Source organism: Hypanus sabinus, unplaced genomic scaffold (genome assembly GCF_030144855.1).
Source record: "Hypanus sabinus isolate sHypSab1 unplaced genomic scaffold, sHypSab1.hap1 scaffold_581, whole genome shotgun sequence".
Lineage (NCBI taxonomy): Eukaryota > Metazoa > Chordata > Chondrichthyes > Myliobatiformes > Dasyatidae > Hypanus > Hypanus sabinus.
Window position 1 is genome coordinate 165,150 of NW_026781440.1, and position 17,784 is coordinate 182,933.

The 17,784-nt window shown below is 48.4% G+C and overlaps 1 protein-coding gene across 1 annotated transcript; it reads left to right on the top strand.

Moving 5' to 3' along the window:
* The first annotated feature begins 127 nt into the window (after positions 1-127).
* Positions 128-11,751, top strand: LOC132389466 (ribonuclease inhibitor-like). The gene is made up of 5 exons (XM_059961990.1): positions 128-293; positions 4,548-4,718; positions 9,144-9,314; positions 9,615-9,782; positions 11,040-11,751. Exons 2-5 carry the CDS (start codon positions 4,618-4,620, stop codon positions 11,125-11,127), a joined length of 528 nt encoding a protein of 175 aa, XP_059817973.1. The 5' UTR covers positions 128-293; positions 4,548-4,617; the 3' UTR covers positions 11,128-11,751.
* Positions 11,752-17,784: the final 6,033 nt, after the last annotated feature.

Sequence of the window (17,784 nt, forward strand, 5' to 3'; positions counted from 1 at the left end):
GTCACTGGGTGTCTGACACAGAACATTAATGTGCTCAGTAATTGTGTTACTGATAAACATTGGGGATTTGTACCGTCTCCTGTCTCTCTGTGTACTTCACCCTCACTCTCTCTCATCTCCAGGCTGAGGAATGTTGGTCTCACAGATTCTGGTGCCGAGGATCTCGTCTCCGCTCTCAGTACAAAACCATCACTGACGGAGCTGGACCTGAGTGAGAATGAACTGGGAGATTCAGGAGTTAAACTGGTGTCTGCAGCTCTGAGGAACCAGGAGTGTAAAATACAGAAACTGTGGTAAGTACCAGACTGTGGGAAAAATGTGTTTACAGTCACTGGGTGTCCGACAGTGAACATTAATGTGATCAGTAGAAACAAAAAAAAATCGTAAACCTGCAGCACAATACAGGCCCTTTGGCCCACAAAACTGTGCCGAACATGTCCCTACCTAGGCTATTTCCTTAGCCCTCTATTTTTCTGAGCTGCATGTAGCCATCTAGGAGTCTCTTAAAAACCCTGTTGTTTCCACCTCCACCACCGCTGCACTAAGTACGCTCTGCGTAAAAAACTTACTCAGACATCTCCACTGCACCTAATTCCAAGCACCTTAAAAATATGCCCTCTCGTGCTAGCCATTTCAGTCCTGGGGAAAAGCATCTGACTAACCACATGATCAATGCCTCTCATTATCTTGTACACCTCTATCAGGTCACCTCTCATCCTCTATCAGGTCACCTCTCATCCTCTACCACTCCAAGAGAAAAGGCCGAGTCCACTCAACCTATTTTCATCAGGCATGCTCCCCGATCCAGGCAACATCCTTGTAAATCTCCTCTGCACACTTTCTATGATTTCCACATCCTTCCTACAGTGAGGCAACCAGAACTGAGCACAGTATTCCAAGTGGGGTCAGACCAGGGTCCTATATAGCTGCAGCATTACATCTCAGCTCTTAAACTCAATCCCACGGTTGATGAAGACCAATACACCATTTGCCTTCTTAACTACAGGGTCAACCTGCGTTGCAGCTTTGGGTGACCTATGGACTCAGGCCCCAAGTTCCTCTGATCCTCCACTCTGTCAAGAGTCTTACCATTAATATTATATTCTGCCATCATATTTGACCTACCAAAATGAACCACTTCACACTTATCTGGGTTGAACTTCATCTGCCACTTCTCAGCACAGTTTGGCATTCTATCAATGTCCCGTTGTAACCTCTGACAGACCTCCACACTATCCACAACACCCCCATCCTTTGTGTCATCAGCAAGCATACTAACCCATCCCTCCACTTCATTATCCAGGTCATTTATAAAAATCACAAAGAATGGGTGTCCCAGAACAGATCACTGAGGCACTCCACTGGTCACTGGCTTCAATGAAGAATATGACCCATCTAAAACTACACTTTGCCTTCCGTGGGCAGGCCGGTTCTGGATCCACAAAGCAATGTCCCCTTGGATCACATGCCTCCTTACTTCTCAATAAGCCTTGCATAGGGCACCTTATCAAATGCCTTACTGAAATCCATATTCAGCACCTCTACTGCTCTACCTTCTTCAATGTGTTTAGTCACATCCTCAAAAAATTCAATCAGGCTCGTAAGGCACGACCTGTCTGTGACAAAGTCATGCTGTCTATTCCTAATCATATTTTGCCTTTCCAGATATTCATAAATCCTACCTCTCAGGATCTTCTCCATCAACTTACCAACCACTGAAGTAAGACTCACTGGCCTATAATTTCCAGGGCTATCCCGACTCCTTTCTTGAACAAGGGAACAACATTCACTGCCCTACAATTCTCCATAGACTCTCCTGTCCTCATTGATGATGCAAAGATCTTTGCCAGAGGCTCAGCAATCTCCTCCCTCGTTTCACGCAGTAGTCTGGGGTACATCCCGTCATTTCCCGGTGACTTATCCAACTTGATGCTTTCCAAAAGTTCCTAAATATCTACATTCTCAAACTTTTCAGTCTGCTGCAAGTCAACCCTACAATCGGCAAGATCCTTTTCCGTCATGAAGACTGAAGCAAATGCTTCATTAAGTACCTCCGCTATATCTTCCTGTTCCATACGCACTTTTCCATTGTCACACTTGATTGGTCCTATTCTCTCTCGTCTTATCCTCTTGCTCTTCACATACTTGCAGAATGCCTTGGGGTTTTCCTTAATCCTATCCGCCAAGGCCTTCTCATGGCCCCTTCTAGCTCTCCTGATTTCATTCTTAAGCTCCTTCCTGCCAGTCTTATAATCTTCCAGATTTAAATCATTACCTAGTTTTTTGAACCTTTACTTCTTGACTAGATTTACAACAGCCTTTGTGCACCACGGATCTTGTACCCTACCATCCTTTCCATGTCTCATTGCAACGTACCTACTCAGATCTCCACACAAATATCCCCTGAACATTTTCTACATTTCTTCGGTACATTTCCCTGAGAACATCTGTTTCCAATTTATGCTTACAAGTTCCAACCTGACAGCTTCATAGTTCCCCTTACTCCAATTAAAGGCTTCCCTAACTTGACTGCTCCTACCTCTGTCTAATGCTATGGTAAATGAGGTAGAATTGTGATCACTATCTCCAAAATGCTGTTCCACTGACAGACCTGACACCTGACCAGGCTAATTTCCCAATACCAGATCAAGTACAACCTCTCCTCCTGTAGGCTTATCTACATTGAGTCAAGAAACCTTCCTGAACAGAGCTAACATACTCTACCACATCTAAACCCCTCACTCTAGTGAAATGCCAATCAATAGTTGGGAAATTAAAATCTCACACTTCAACAACCCTGCTATTATTACTCCTTTCCAGAATCTGCCTCTGTATCTGCTCCTCAATGCCCCTTTTACTGTTGGGTGGTCTGTACAAAATACCCAGTGGAGTTATTGACCCCTTCCTGTTCCAAACTTCCACCCACAGAGACTCTGTAGACAATCCCTCCATGTCTACCTCTTTTTCTGCAGCCGTGACGCTATCTCTGATCAACAGTGCCACGCCCCCACCTCTTTTGCCTCCCTCCCTGTCCTTTCTGAAACATCTAAAGTCTGGCACTCAAAATAGACATTCCTACCCCTGAGCCATCCTAGTCTCTGTATGGCCACCACATCCTATCTCCAAGTGCTGATCCATTCTCTCTCATCCGTTTTATTCATCATACTCCTTGCATTAAAATAGACACATCTCAAACCATCGGACTGAGCACCTCCCTTCTCTATCACCTGCGTATCCTCATTTTCACACTGTCTCCAAATTTTCTCTATTTGTGAGCCAACCTACCTTTCCTCCATCATTTCATTTTGGTTCCCACCCCACAGCAATTCTAGTTTATACTCTCCCCAATAGCTTTAGCAAACCTCCCCGCCAGGATATTGGTCGCCCTGGGATTCAAGTGCAACCCGTCCTTTTTGTACAGGTCACACCCGCCACAAAAGTGGTCCCAGTGATCCAGAAATCTGAATCCCTGCCTCTTGCTCCAATCCCTCAGCCATGCATTTATCCTCCACCTCATCCTATTCCTATTCTCACTGTTTTGTGGCACATGCAGTAATTCCGAGATTACTACCTTTGAGGTCCTGCTTCTCAACTTCCTTCCGAACTCCCTGTAGTCTTTTTTCAGGACCTCTTCCCTTTTCCTACCTATGTCATTGGTACAAATATGTACCACAAACTCTGGCTGTTCTCCCTTCCACTGCAGGATATCTTGGACGCGATCTGAAATATCCCAGACCCTGGCACCTGGGAGGCAAACAACGATCTGCGCTTCTTTGCTGCGTCCACAGAATGGCCTATCTGACCCCCTAATCTAGGGTCTCCTATCACTACTGCCTTGCTGTTGCTTTCCCTGCCCTTCTGAGCAACAGGTCTGGACATTGTGCCAAAGGTGTAGCCATTGTTGCTCCCCCATCCCCACATAGACTGCACCCCCCCAGCAGTACTCGATCAGGAGTACTGATTGTCAAGGGGTACAGACACAGGAGTACTCCCTAGTACCTGCTTCTTGCCCTTCCCTCTCCTGACTGTGACCCAGTTCCTCGGTCTCCCGTGGCCCCGGTGTGACCACCTGCCTGTAACTCCTCTCTGTCACCTCCTTGCTCTCCCTGACCAGACGAAGGTCATCGAGCTGCATCTCCAGTTCCCTAACTCGGTCCCTAAGGAGCTGCAGCTCGACACTCCGGGTGCAGATGTTGCCGTCCGGGAGGCTGGGAGTCTCCAGGATCTCCCACATCTGGCACCGAGCACAGAAACACAGCCTCACACACATACTCTCTGTCTGTATTGTAAACAGATAACCTACTTCGCCTCGACCCTTTATCGCCGAAGCCCGGTTGACCCAAAGCCTTCCTACTCTGTCTCCCGCTCCTCTGACGCTCGCTCTGTGAATCTGTCTTCCTTTTAAACTCTTCTCGCTGTTCTCACTGGCCGACTTGCACAGTCGTGCTGAAGAAAAAAATCAGTAATTGTGTTACTGATAAACACTGGGGATTTGTACCGTCTCCTGTCTCTCTGTGTCCTTCACCCTCACTCTCTCTCATCTCCAGGCTGAGGAATGTCGGTCTCACAGATTCTGGTGCAGGCGACCTCGCCTCTGCTCTCAGTACAAACCCATCAATGACGGAGCTGGGCCTGGGCTGTAATAAACTGGGAGATTCAGGAGTGAAACTGGTGTCTGCGGCTTTGAGGAGCCTGGAGTGTAAAATACAGAAACTGTGGTGAGTACCAGACTGTGGGAAAATGTGTTTGCAGTCAGTGAATGTCTGACAGTGAACATTAATGTGATCAGTAGAAACAAAAAAAACATCGAAAACCTGCAGCACAATACAGGCCCTTCGGCCCACAAAACTGTGCCGAACATGTCCCTACCTAGGCTATTCCCTTAGCCCTCTATTTTTCTGAGCTCCATGTAGCCATCCAGGAGTCTATTAAAGCCTGTTGTTTCCGCCTCTACCACCGCTGCTGCCAGCAGACCATTCCACGCACTCTCTGTGTTCAAAAACCTTACTCCTGCCAACTCCTCTGTACCAACTTCCAAGCACATTAAAATATGTCCTCTCATGCTAACCATTTCAGTCCTGGGGAAAAGCCTCTGACTAACCACATGATTAATGCCTCTCATTATCTTGTACACCTCTATCAGGTCACTTCTCATCCTCTGCCACTTCAAGAGAAAAGTTGAGTTCACTCAACCTATTCTCATAAGGCAAGCTCCCCGATCCAGGCAACATCCTTGTAAATCTCCTCTGCATCCTTTCTATGGTTTCCATGTGAGGTGACCAGAATTGAGCACAGTTCTTGAAGTGGGGTCTGACCAGGGTCCTATATAGCTGCAACATTACCTCTTGGCTCTTAAACTCAATCCCACGATCAATGAAGCCCAATGCACTGTTATGTCTTCTTAAACACAGAGTCAACGTGTGTAGCAGCTTTGAGTGTCCTATGGACTCTGACCCCAAGATCCGTCTGATCATCCACATTGCCAAGAGTCTTACCATTAATACTAATTTCTGCTATCATATTTGACCAACCAAAATTAACCACCTCACAGTTATCTGGGTTGAACTCCATCTGCCACTTCTCAGACCAGTTTTGCATTCTATGCATGTCCCGTTGTAACCTCTGACAGCCCTCCACACTATCCACAACAGCCCCATCCTGTGTGTCATCAGCAAACTTAATAACCCATCGCTCCACTTTCAACAGGTCATTTATTAAAATCACAAAGACTGCAGGTCCCAGGACAGATCCTTGGGGTACAGCACTGGTTACCGACCTCCATGCAGAATATGACCCGTTTACAGCCACTCTATGCCTTCTGTGGGCAAGCCAGTTCTGTATTCACAAAGCAATGTCCCCTTGGATCCCATGCCTCCTTACTTTCTCAATAAGCCTTGTATGGGGTACCTTATCAAATGCCTTGCTGAAATCCATATACACTACATCTACTGCTCTACCTTCATCAAAGTGTTTAGTCGCATCCTCAAAAAATTCAGTCAGGCTGCTAAGGCATGACTTGCCTTTGACAAAGCCATGCTGACTATTCCTATTTTGCCTCTCCGGATGTTCATAAATCCTACCTCTAAGGATCTTCTCCATCAATTTACCAACCACTGAAGAGAGACTCACTGGTCTATAGTTTCCAGGGCTATCTCTACTAACTTTCTTGAATAAGGGAACAACATCTGCAAACATCCAATCCTCCACATCCTCTCCTGTCCTCATTGATGATGCAAAGATCATTGCCAGAGTCTCAGCAATCTCCTCCCTCACTTCCCACAGTAGCCTGGGGTACATCCCGTCATGTCCCGGTGACTTATCCGAATAGATACTTCCCAAAAGCACCAGCACATCCTCTTTCTTAATATCTACATTCTCAAGCTTTTCAGTCTGCTGCAAGTCATCCCACCGATCGCCTTTTCCGTCATGAGTTCTGAAGCAAATGATTCATTAAATACCTCCGCTATATCCTCTGTCCCATACGCAGTTTTGCATTGTCACACTTGATTGGTCCTATTCTCTCTCATCTTATCCTCTTGCTCTTCACATACTTGCAGAATGCCTTGGGGTTTTCCTTAATCCTATCCGCCAAGGCCTTCTCATGGCCCCTTCTAGCTCTCCTGATTTCATTCTTAAGCTCCTTCCTGCCAGTCTTATAATCTTCCAGATTTAAATCATTACCTAGTTTTTTGAACCTTTACTTCTTGACTAGATTTACAACAGCCTTTGTGCACCACGGATCTTGTACCCTACCATCCTTTCCATGTCTCATTGCAACGTACCTACTCAGATCTCCACACAAATATCCCCTGAACATTTTCTACATTTCTTCGGTACATTTCCCTGAGAACATCTGTTTCCAATTTATGCTTACAAGTTCCAACCTGACAGCTTCATAGTTCCCCTTACTCCAATTAAAGGCTTCCCTAACTTGACTGCTCCTACCTCTGTCTAATGCTATGGTAAATGAGGTAGAATTGTGATCACTATCTCCAAAATGCTCCCTCACTGAGAGACCTGACACCAGGCCAGGTTCATTCCCAATACCAGATCAAGTACAGTCTCTCCTCTTGTAGGCTTATCTACATATTGCGTCAAGAAACCTTCCTTAAAACACCTAACAAACTCCACCTCAACTGGACCACTCACTCTAGGGAGATGCTAATCATTAGTTGCAAAATTAAAATCTCCCACTTCAACAACCCTGTTATTGTTACTCCTTTCCAGAATCGGTCTCCCTATCTGCTCCTCGATGTCCCTGTTACTGTTGGGTGGTCTATACAATACACCCAGTAGAGTTATTGACCCCCTTCCTGTACCTAACTTTCACCCACAGACACTCCATAGACAAACCCTCCATGACTTCCTCCTTTTCTGCAGACATGACACTATATCTGATCAACAGTGCCAGGTCCCAACCTCTTTTGCCTCCCTCCCTGTCTTTTCTGAAACATCTAAAGCCTGTCACTCAAAATAGACATTCCTGCGCCTGCACAATCCAAGTCTCTGTAATGGGCTCCACGTCATATATCCAAGTGCTGATCCATGCTCTAAGGTCATCCGCTTTTTTCATAATACTCCTTGCATTAAAATAGACACATCTCAAACCATCAGACTGAGTGTCTCCCTTCTCTATCACCTGCCTATCCTCCCTCTCGCACTGTCTCCATGTTTTCTCTATTTGTGAGTCAAGTTCCCTTTCCTCCATCACTTCATTTTGGCTTCCACCCCCTAACAATTCTAGTTTAAACTCTCCCCAATAGCTTTAGCAAATCTTCCCACCAGGATATTGTCCCCTGGGATTCAAGTGCAACCTGTCCTTTTTGAGCAGGTCACACCTGCTCCAAAATTACCTCACACAGAGGGTGGTGAAACTGTGGAATTCTCTGCCACAGGAAACAGTTGAGGCCGGTTCATTATGAGGAAGTTAGATATGACCCTTGTGGCTAAAGGGATCAAGGGCTATGGAGAGAAAGCAGGTTCAGGGTTCTGAGTTGGATGATCAGCCATGATCGTACTGAATGGTGCTGCAGGCTCCAAGTGCCGAATGCCCTACTCCGGCACCTATTTTCTATGTTCCTAAAAATCTGAATCCCTGCCTCCTGCTCCAATCCCTCAGCCATACATTTATCCTCCATCTCATTCTATTCCTATTCTCACTGTTGTGTGGCACAGGCAGTAGTCCTGAGATTCCTACCTTTGAGGTCCTGCTTCTCAACTTCCTTCCTAACTCTCTGTTGTCTTTTTTCAGGAACTCTTCCTTTTCCTACCAATGTCACTGGTACCAATATGTACCACGACTTCTGTCTGTTCTCCCTCCCACTGCAGGTTATCATGGACGTGATTAGAAACATCCCGGACCCTGGGAGGCAAACTACCATCCGAGTTTCTTTCCTGTGTCCAAAGAATCGCCTGTTTGACCCCCTAACTGTCGAGTCACCAATGACTACTGCCTTCTCATCATTTCCCCACCCTCTTGAGCCACAGGGGCAGGCTCTGTGCCAGAGGCACTGTTGCTTCCCCCCCCCCCACCGTGGGCCATCACCCCCTCCACCGTGAGCCGTCACCCCCTCCAGCAGTGCTCTCTGGTATCTGCTTCTTGTCCTTCCCTCTCCTGACTGTGACCCACTTCGTCAGTCTCCCGTGGCCCCAGTGTGACCACCTGCCTGTAACTCCTCTCTATCACCTCCTCACTCTCCCTGACCAGACAAAGGTCATCGAGCTGCATCTCCAGTTCCCTAACTCGGTCCCTAAGGAGCTGCAGCTCGACACACCGGGTGCAGATGTTGCCTTCCAGGAGGCTGGGAGTATCCAGGATCTCCCACATCTGACACCGAGCACAGAAAACCAGCCTCACACACATGCTCTCTGTTCGTATTGTAAACAGATAACCTACCTCGCCTCGACCCTTTATCACCGAAGCCCCGTTGAGCCAAAGCCTTCCTACTCTGTCTCCTGCTCCTCTGATGCTCGCTCTGTAAATCTGTCTTCCTTTTAAACTCTTCACGCTGTTCTCACTGGCCGACCTACCCAGTCGTGCTGAAGAAAAAAAAAATCAGTAATTGTGTTGCTGATAAACACTGGGGATTTGTACCGTCTCCTGTCTCTCTGTGTCCTTCACCCTCACTCTCTCTCATCTCCAGGCTGGACAGTGCCGATCTCACAGATTCTGGTGTCGAGGATCTCTTCTCCGTCCTCAGTATAAACCCATCACTGACGGAGCTGGACCTGAATGGTAATAAACTGGGAGATTCAGGAGTGAAACTGGTGTCTGCGGCTCTGAGGAACGCAGAGTGTAAAATACAGAAACTGGGGTAAGTACCAGACTGTGGGAGATTGTGTTTACAGTCACTGGATTGTCTGACACTGAACATTAATGTGATCAGTAATTGTGTTACTGATAAACACTGGGGATTTGTACCGTCTCCTGTCTCTCTGTGTCCTTCACGCTCACTCTCTCTCATCTCCAGACTGTGGGAGATTGTGTTTACAGTCACTGGGTGTCTGACACTGAACATTAATGTGATCAGTAATTGTGTTACTGATAAACACTGGGGATTTGTACCGTCTCCTGTCTCTCTGTGTCCTTCACCCTCACTCTCTCTCATCTCCAGGCTGGAGCGTGTCGGTCTCACAGATTCTGGTGCCGAGGATCTCGTCTCCGCTCTCAGTACATACCCATCACTGACGGGGCTGAAACTGGGACTAAACTCGCTGACAGACGGATCAGTCCCCGCTCTCCGCCGCCTCATACTGAACCACCAGAGGCTGAAGTGGATCGAGTGAGAGTGTTAATGTTCAATGTGATAAAATTCCAGCAGTTCCGCGGGTTTTCTGGTGATATTTGTCTGTTGGTGTTGTTGAAATATTAACCCCTATCCACTGTTACTGACACTGTTGTGTAATCTGTTTACTTCATATAACCATTTAACCATATAACAATTACAGCACGGAAACAGGCCATCATGGTCCTTCTAGTTCGTGCCAAAAGCTTACACTCACCTAGTTCCACTGGCCCGCACTCCATTCCATTCCTTTCCTGTCCATGTATCTATCTAATTTTACTTTAAATGACAATACCGAACCTGCCTATACCACTTCTACTGGAAGCTCGTTCCACACAGCTACCACTCTCTGAGTAGTAGCTGTTACCCTTAAACTTGTGTTACCCTTAAACTTTTCCCCCCTAACTCTCAACTCATGTCCTCTTGTTTTAATATCCCCTAATCTCAATGGAAAAAGCCTATCCACGTGAACTCTATCTATCCCCCTCATAATTTTAAATACCTCTATCGTCCCCCCTCAACCTTCTACGCTCCAAAGAATAAAGACCTAACTTGCTCAATCTTTCCCTGTAACTTAGGTGCTGAAACCCAGATAACATTCTAGTAAATTTTTTCTGTATTCCCTCTATTTTGCTGACATATTTCCTATAATTTGGTGACGAGAAATATACACAATACTCCAAATTCGGCTGTACCAATGCCTTGTACAATTTTAGCATTACATACCAACTCCTATACTCAATGCTCTGATTTATAAAGGCCAGCATCCCAAAAGCTTTCTTCACCAACCTATCCACATGAGATTCTACCTTCAGGGAACTATGCACCATTATTCCTAGATTACTCTGTTCTATTGCATTTCACAATGCCCTCCCATTTACCATTTATGCCCTATTTGGATTATTCCTACCAAAATATGGCACCTCACATTTATCAGCTTTAAACACCGTTCGCCATCTTTCAGCCCACTCTTCTAACTGTCCGACATTTCTCTGCAAGCTTTAAAAACATACTTCATTATCCACAACACCATCTGCATAAAGTATCATCTGCTTACTTACTAATCCAATTTACCACCCCATCATCCAGATCATTAATTTATTTGACAAACAACACTGGACCCAGTACAGATCCTTGAGGCACACCACTAGTCACCGGCGTCCAACCTGACAAACAGTTATTCATACTACTCTCTGGCATCTCCCATCCAGCCACTGTTGAATGCATTCATCTCTATTCTTCCATCTGTTTCAGGTTGCTGAAGAATAAGTTCAGTGAGACCGGGGAGAAGGAACTGAGACCTCTGCGGGGAGTCAGACCCGGACTGACAGTGGCCGTGTGAACATCTGAATGAGTGAACACCCCCACCCATGGGATGGCAACATTTTGTCCGATTCGCCGCCCTCCCCTTTAACTCCCGCCCTTAACTTAATTGAGGCACACCGGGGGTAATTCCCAACAGTTTTAACGGAACCTGCTCCAGTCTTGAGCTCGGTGACATCGGAAGCGGTCCATCGTGACGTATATCTGCCTGTTGTCCGGCGGAACAGCTTCGGCCGGATGTGCGGGCTCGAGACTTCGCCACTTGAGACTCTGGGGAATCACACAGACAGGAAGAGCCCGGGATCCGGGACTCAGTCTGGAATAGCGGTGTCCCGGGGTGGGATTACCCCGGGAGAGAATCCTTTTGCTCCCTTTGCTGAGGACGGTGCATTCGGCAGCCTGGCCGATATAATGATGTTAAATGGACAAATCCCTCGGCAGTGACCCTGGATCTGCAGCGATCCCGGACACGGCCCTGAAGTGTGATTTTATAATCATCGGTTCCCCGATGCAGAGTGACGGTGAGAAACGGGACTGATTATTCAAACTGTCACTCGTTGTCGCCAGTCAGTTAATTGTGTTTGACTGTGAGTGAGTGGATTTACATTTGTCGTGACGAAATCAATAAACCGCTGTAACTTCCTGTCTTGGTGTCGGACTCGAGTCTCATTAGAGGAGGAAGAGCGATCTGGGATTACTGCTGCCCCCCGCACCCGGATAACTGCAATAATGGTTCTGAGCTCCTCACACTGGTACAGCAGCGTCTCAGAGTCTGAGTACCCAGGATCTAATCTCCACCCTACCCCCATCGTGGCTAACTGCCCCCGCCGACAGTTAAAATCGACTGTAATGTCAGAGGTGATTTAATTGACCCCCCCAAGTACGAAAGGTAAGAAGGATGGAATACCGGCATTCAGCACAGAGTGAAGATCCAACTGCATCGTCCCATCACACACTCCTGGTGTCAGACACAGAGTGACAAAAAAGGTCTGTAGTGTGAGATATATCAACCGCGTTCTCGAGTTGAAACAGATTACAGAGGAGACTCTCATTGTGTTCACCATGGAACTGCAGCGCAGGGAACCACAGACACACGAGATGAATATACGTGGAGACGGAGAGGGATTCAATATGCACAGACAAGGAGAGGGTGGGAGGGGGAACAGACAGCAGGGGAGTACAGACGGGAATCATAAACATAGCGGTTAACAATCATATTTGACTTCGAGGGTCGAGAAGTAGCCCAGGATGAAATCGAAGTTGAGGATAATTTTGCAAAGCGGGTATCCACCCCTTCCCGTCCCTCTCCCACGGTCCGCACTCCTCACAGGGCGCCGTCCCTTTCCGTCCACTCACAAGGAACGCAATCCCGATCAAATGCCATTCTTTCCCATTCATTCACAGCATCCGCACTCCCAATGACCCCACCTCTTCCCATTCACTCCCACTGTTTGCCTCCCAGTGGACCCCACCCTTTCCCATTTACCCCCACCGTCTGCACCGCTTCCCATTCACTCCTATCGTACGGTCACCCAGTGGGATTTGGCCTTTCCCACCATCTGACTCCCAATGGGACAATTTTCAGTTGTTTCCAACGGAAATGTAATCCTGGAAATTGGCGGGGACGCCTGAATTCTGTATTTGACAGAACTCGGAGCGGGGTTTACGAATTTGTCGGGAACGCCAGTGAGTTTATTAGTTACACGGAAAGTCGAGGGTCGTGTAGATGTTGACGACTTTGTAACACTAACGGTGGATACGATCGGACGGAAGGATGGGGAGGGGGCGTAGAGTGCGGGTGTGAGAGAGGTTTATGGTTTCCGAGTCCCCAAGCCGGGAGATTCATTGCGCCCGGTTCCCGGTGTCCACATAACACACAGGAAGTTATACAGGGCACGGTTCCAAGTCTCCATATCCCAAACTGCGAATTTTGCCAGGCACGGTTCCCGATCTCTGTCTACACACCGGGAGTTTTACCGCCCACGGTGTCGGGTCTCTGTATCGACACCGGGAATATTACCGCACACGTTTCCTGGTGTCTGTATCCTCCTCTCTCCACGACACTCGGAGTGATGACGCACAGGATCCGGAGATGAGGATGTCGGATCGGTCTCTATTGTTTGCGATATATTTATTGTTTGTGATAAACAGTCTGCGCAATCGAGTGGAGGGTGGTCGAGTGTGTCTGTCCTGCGAGAGGCTCCTGAATGAAAATGGTGAATAGGGAGGGAACGACAGAAGGATTTAGAATGGTCACTAGAGAGGGAGTGAAAGGTTGACTGAAAATGTTCTCCGGGGAGAAAGTGATGGCCTGAGTGACAATGGGCGCCAGGGAGGAGGCGATGGGCGGAATTAAGATGCCGTGATCACCTTGTTTCTCATGACCGGCAAGGAGGGAGTGATAAACCGACAAGAGAATGGGAGTGACAGGCAGAGTTATAATGACCGACAGGGTGGGGATTGTGCACTGACTGAAAATTTTCATCGGGGAGCGAGGGAGGGATGTGCTGATTAAAAATAGTATTTTTATAGGATATCCAGAATATAAAATTATCACCGGGAGAGAGTGACGCACTCACTGAAAATAGTCCCAGGGAGAGAGGGATGCACCGAGGGAAAATCGACGCCAGGAAGGGAGCAACATACTGATAAGTCAAAGGAAGTGGCGGCCCGACTTGAAATAGTCCCTGATTCCTTCGTTAAAATGGCCGACAGGGAGAGAGTGATGGACAGACTTTAAATGGCCAACAGGGAGGGAAAGACGCACCGGGTAAAATGGCCGAAATGGAGACTGAGGTACATTGAGAAGAGAGAGGCGGTAATGGCTCGATGTAAAATGATTTAATGGGAGAGAGTGACGCTCTAACATAAAATAGTCGCTGCTTCACTTATAATGTCTGACCGGGCAGTTTAGGGTTTGTGATACCTTGTTTAACGTGAGCGCCGGGAAGGGAGTGGGTGAGACTCCGATTTAAAACGGCCGTCACCATCCTTAATTTTGTTGAGGAAAAGGGAGAGATGTGGTGACTGAAGGAGACCCCGCTCGGCCGGGTCGAAAGGGGACCAAGGAGAGAGCGACGCCTTGGTTAAAGTGAACAGCAGAGATGGAGTGAAGGACACGTTGACCAAATGGCCGACGCTTCATTTGAAATGGCCGCTGGGGAGGGAGTGACGGCTTCGGTAGAAGTGAGCACAAGAGAGGGAGGGACGCGCTGATTTAAAATGGGCGAATCCTTGGTTAATGTGGCCGCCAGGGATGGAGTGAGACGCTAATTTATAATGGCCGCTGTCGCACAAATAATTCATGGCGAAGGAACATGCGGTGCCCATGGATACAATCCCGGGATAGAGTATGTTATCGATTGCAAAATAACAGTATTTTAATTTGTGCTTTATATCGTTTTCGGCATTGTATATATGTTTTAAGTCCAATAATTTTGTCATTAAATAAACTAATGTATATATCAGATATTCACACATACACATATACATGTGGGTTTTGGGGAGGAGGGGTGAGGGGTTTGGGAGGAAGAGGAGTGACGGGACGAGGAGTGGACTGATGAGACGGTGAGCGTGGCGAAGTCACTGACTCAATAGGGGACGGAGGCAAAGGGGCGAAAGTTCCTGTCACAAACTGGTGGCCGACAAGGAGAAGATAAAGACGGGGTGAGGAGGAGTGAAACGACAGGAAGGGAGAGGGAGTGATGAGACGGAGAGGGAGGGAAGTAATGGGACTGGGAGAGAGTGGTCTGCTGGGACAGGGTGGGGAGGAACGGGGTGGGAAGTGTGGGGGAGTGACTTAATAGTGGAGGAAAGGTGGCTGGTGACATTTCCTTCGCAAATAAGACAAGCTGCAAGAAAGGGGAGGGGTGTGCTCGAGGGGTAAACGAGGAGCGGGGGGTCTGTGTCGCGGTCACGGCTGATGGACGGAGAGTCGGTTGTCGCAACGGAGAGGGGATCGACTCACTGAACGACGGAGAGAAGGGATTGGATGGGGAACCGAAATTTCTGCTCAGAAAATGCCGGGTAAAAGGGCAAGGGGACAGAGAGGGGAGGGTGTCGGGAGTGATGGCGTGAGTAGGGAAGTGACTCACTGGGAAACAGAGAGAGAAAAAGGGCAATGAAGAGAGGCGAAAATTGGCATCGTTAAAATGGCAGCCAATCAGCATACGATGCAGAACATCGAGGTGGTGGGGAGAGGAAAGCGGGGGGGAGGGGTGAGGGAAGGGTTTTGCGAGTGATGAGATGGGAAAGGGGTTGACAAGATGGTGAGTGTGAGGGAGTGACACACTTAATGGTGGAGGAAGTGAAAGGGAGGGTCACACACTGTCACAAAATGGCTGTTGGCAGAAGATTAAATGGAGAGTCTGGAGAGAGGGCACCAAGGGAGAGGAGAGGAGGGATGGGGAGTGGAGATTGAATAAACAGGGAGAAAAGTCAGTGGAAGGTGAGGAAAAGGGTGTGCCCCATTTTATGTTGCTGGGAGAGCAGTGGTCAATGGTAAACATCACAAAATGGCCGCCAGCCTGGATGAGACGGGCGGTGATAGAGGGGAGAGCGACGGAACAGAGAGTGGAGTCTCTCAGTAGTGACGGGATGCCGAGGATGGGAGAGGGGGAATTCGTAACAAGGGAGCTGGAACACTAAAGGGTGCCTATGGGGAAGAATGTAGCAACGGGAAGAGCTGGGCACCGTTACCAACCACACCCATCTCTAAAATACTGCCTTGATGTCTCCTTCCACTCCTCGGGTCGCTCAGACCTTCAGGCTGTCCCGTGGAGTGTGGACCGTATCGTCACTGAGGCCCGCCAGAGGCAGGAGTGGGCGCGGGCTTGCTGGAGAAGATGGAGGCCGGGTCTGTCGGTGCGGACTGGTTAGCGGGGGCGGCGTGAGAGGGAGGGATCAGATTGAGGAGGAGAGGGGTGAAAGAAAATGTGCGGAGAGGAGACGAGATGAGTAAAACCATCATCGCCTTTGCGTCGTCCATTATCCACTCCCTCAGCCTCCTTTTCCCTCACTCCCCTCTCTTCCCCGTCCCTTTTCCCCTCTCCATTGCTCCCCCCACATCTCTGCCACCATCCACCCAGTCCTCTAGCCCCTCTCACTACCCTTATTTCCGTTCTCCCCTGTGCCCAAATCTCTCTACCCCCCTCCCGCGCTCTTGCTCCCACCCGTCTCTACCTGCCCTCTTTTACTCTCTAGGACCCTGGTCACTCTACCCTCTGCACGCTACCTCGGCCCATCTCGATATCCCCGGTCTCACCCCGGCTGCTCGCTCATCTACGATTTCTCTGCATTTCCTCCTGGTCTATCTCCCGGCTTGGTCGCTCCCTCTCCCTCACTGGCCTTTCTCCTCGTCTCACTCTCCTCCCTCCCTAGTCGTTCTCTCTCTGCCCCCCCAGATTCTTTCCCTCCCAGATTCCCGCTTTCCAACACTCTCTTACAAACTTAAAAACAAATTTATTATGAAAGTACATGTATGTCACTAAATACAACTCTGATATTCAGTATAGGAACTTAGAACGTAGAAACATATAGGAAACACACAGCACAATACAAGCCCGTCGACCCACAAGGCTGTGCCGCACATGACATTTTCTTGCAGGCATACACAAAAACAACATCACATAATAACCATCATAGTATCAATGAAACATATCTTCTGATGGAAATTAGGCAGTGTTTTCTTCCCCCAGGGTCCTTCTCCACTCACTCCTCACCCCAGTCTGTCTGCCTCAGACTCTCAGTCCCTCTCCAGACTCCCTACCCCAGAGTTTTATCTCTCCCCTATCTCTCTCTCTGCCTTCTCCCTCTCTTTCCCCCATCACCTCAAAGGTGACGTGGAGTGTGAGTTGTGTGGTGAGGGCAAATCTCTCTGTCTCTCTCTTTCTCCGCCGCCCCATTCCTCCCTGATGTCGCAGTCCCTTTCTCTCAAACACAAAGCCCAGACTCTCCCATGGGAGGAAGTGCGAGGAGAGAGAGAAGGCTTTTCATAGAGAAAGATTTAGAAGCAGTGAGAACAAAAAGAGAGAGGGAGACTCAGATAGCCAGACAAAAACTGGAGAGGGACAGAAAAAAATAAACAGAAAGCAAACCCAAGGGAGAGAGTGAGACAGTAAGTCCGAGAGAGCAATGAGTAAAACCGAGTGTGGGAGAGAGAGGGAGAGAGACAGGGACACAGATAAAGAGAGAGACAGACTGACAGACACAGACAGACAGAGACAAGCAGAGAAATCAAGTGAATGGGGGAGGGAGAGAGAGAGAGAGACCGGGGCCGAGAGGAAGAGTAAGAGAGTGATAGTTAAAGAGAGACCGAGGGAGAGATACAGAGAGAGACAGTGAGTGTCAGGATCAGTGTCAATCGGAGACGAGATTCGGACACGGAACTGCGACGCGTGAAAGGCTCCATTCAGAGCAGCAGAAACTCGCACCGCAGCTCGGGAACAGGAGGAACTGGCAAACGGAGCGAGAATGGGAAACCTCAGACCCCTCCCATGGTGCTACCTTGGTTACTGTGTTTGTGTCAGACAAAATGGAACTTCCCAATCCCCTGTCTGAGTGTGTGTAGCTCCCTCACCCTCTTCTCTCCTCTGTCCACACGCCTCACCTCCTCCATCCCTCCATCCTCCTCACCGGTCACGATCCTCACACAGCAGTTTGTCAGTAAACCTCCAGA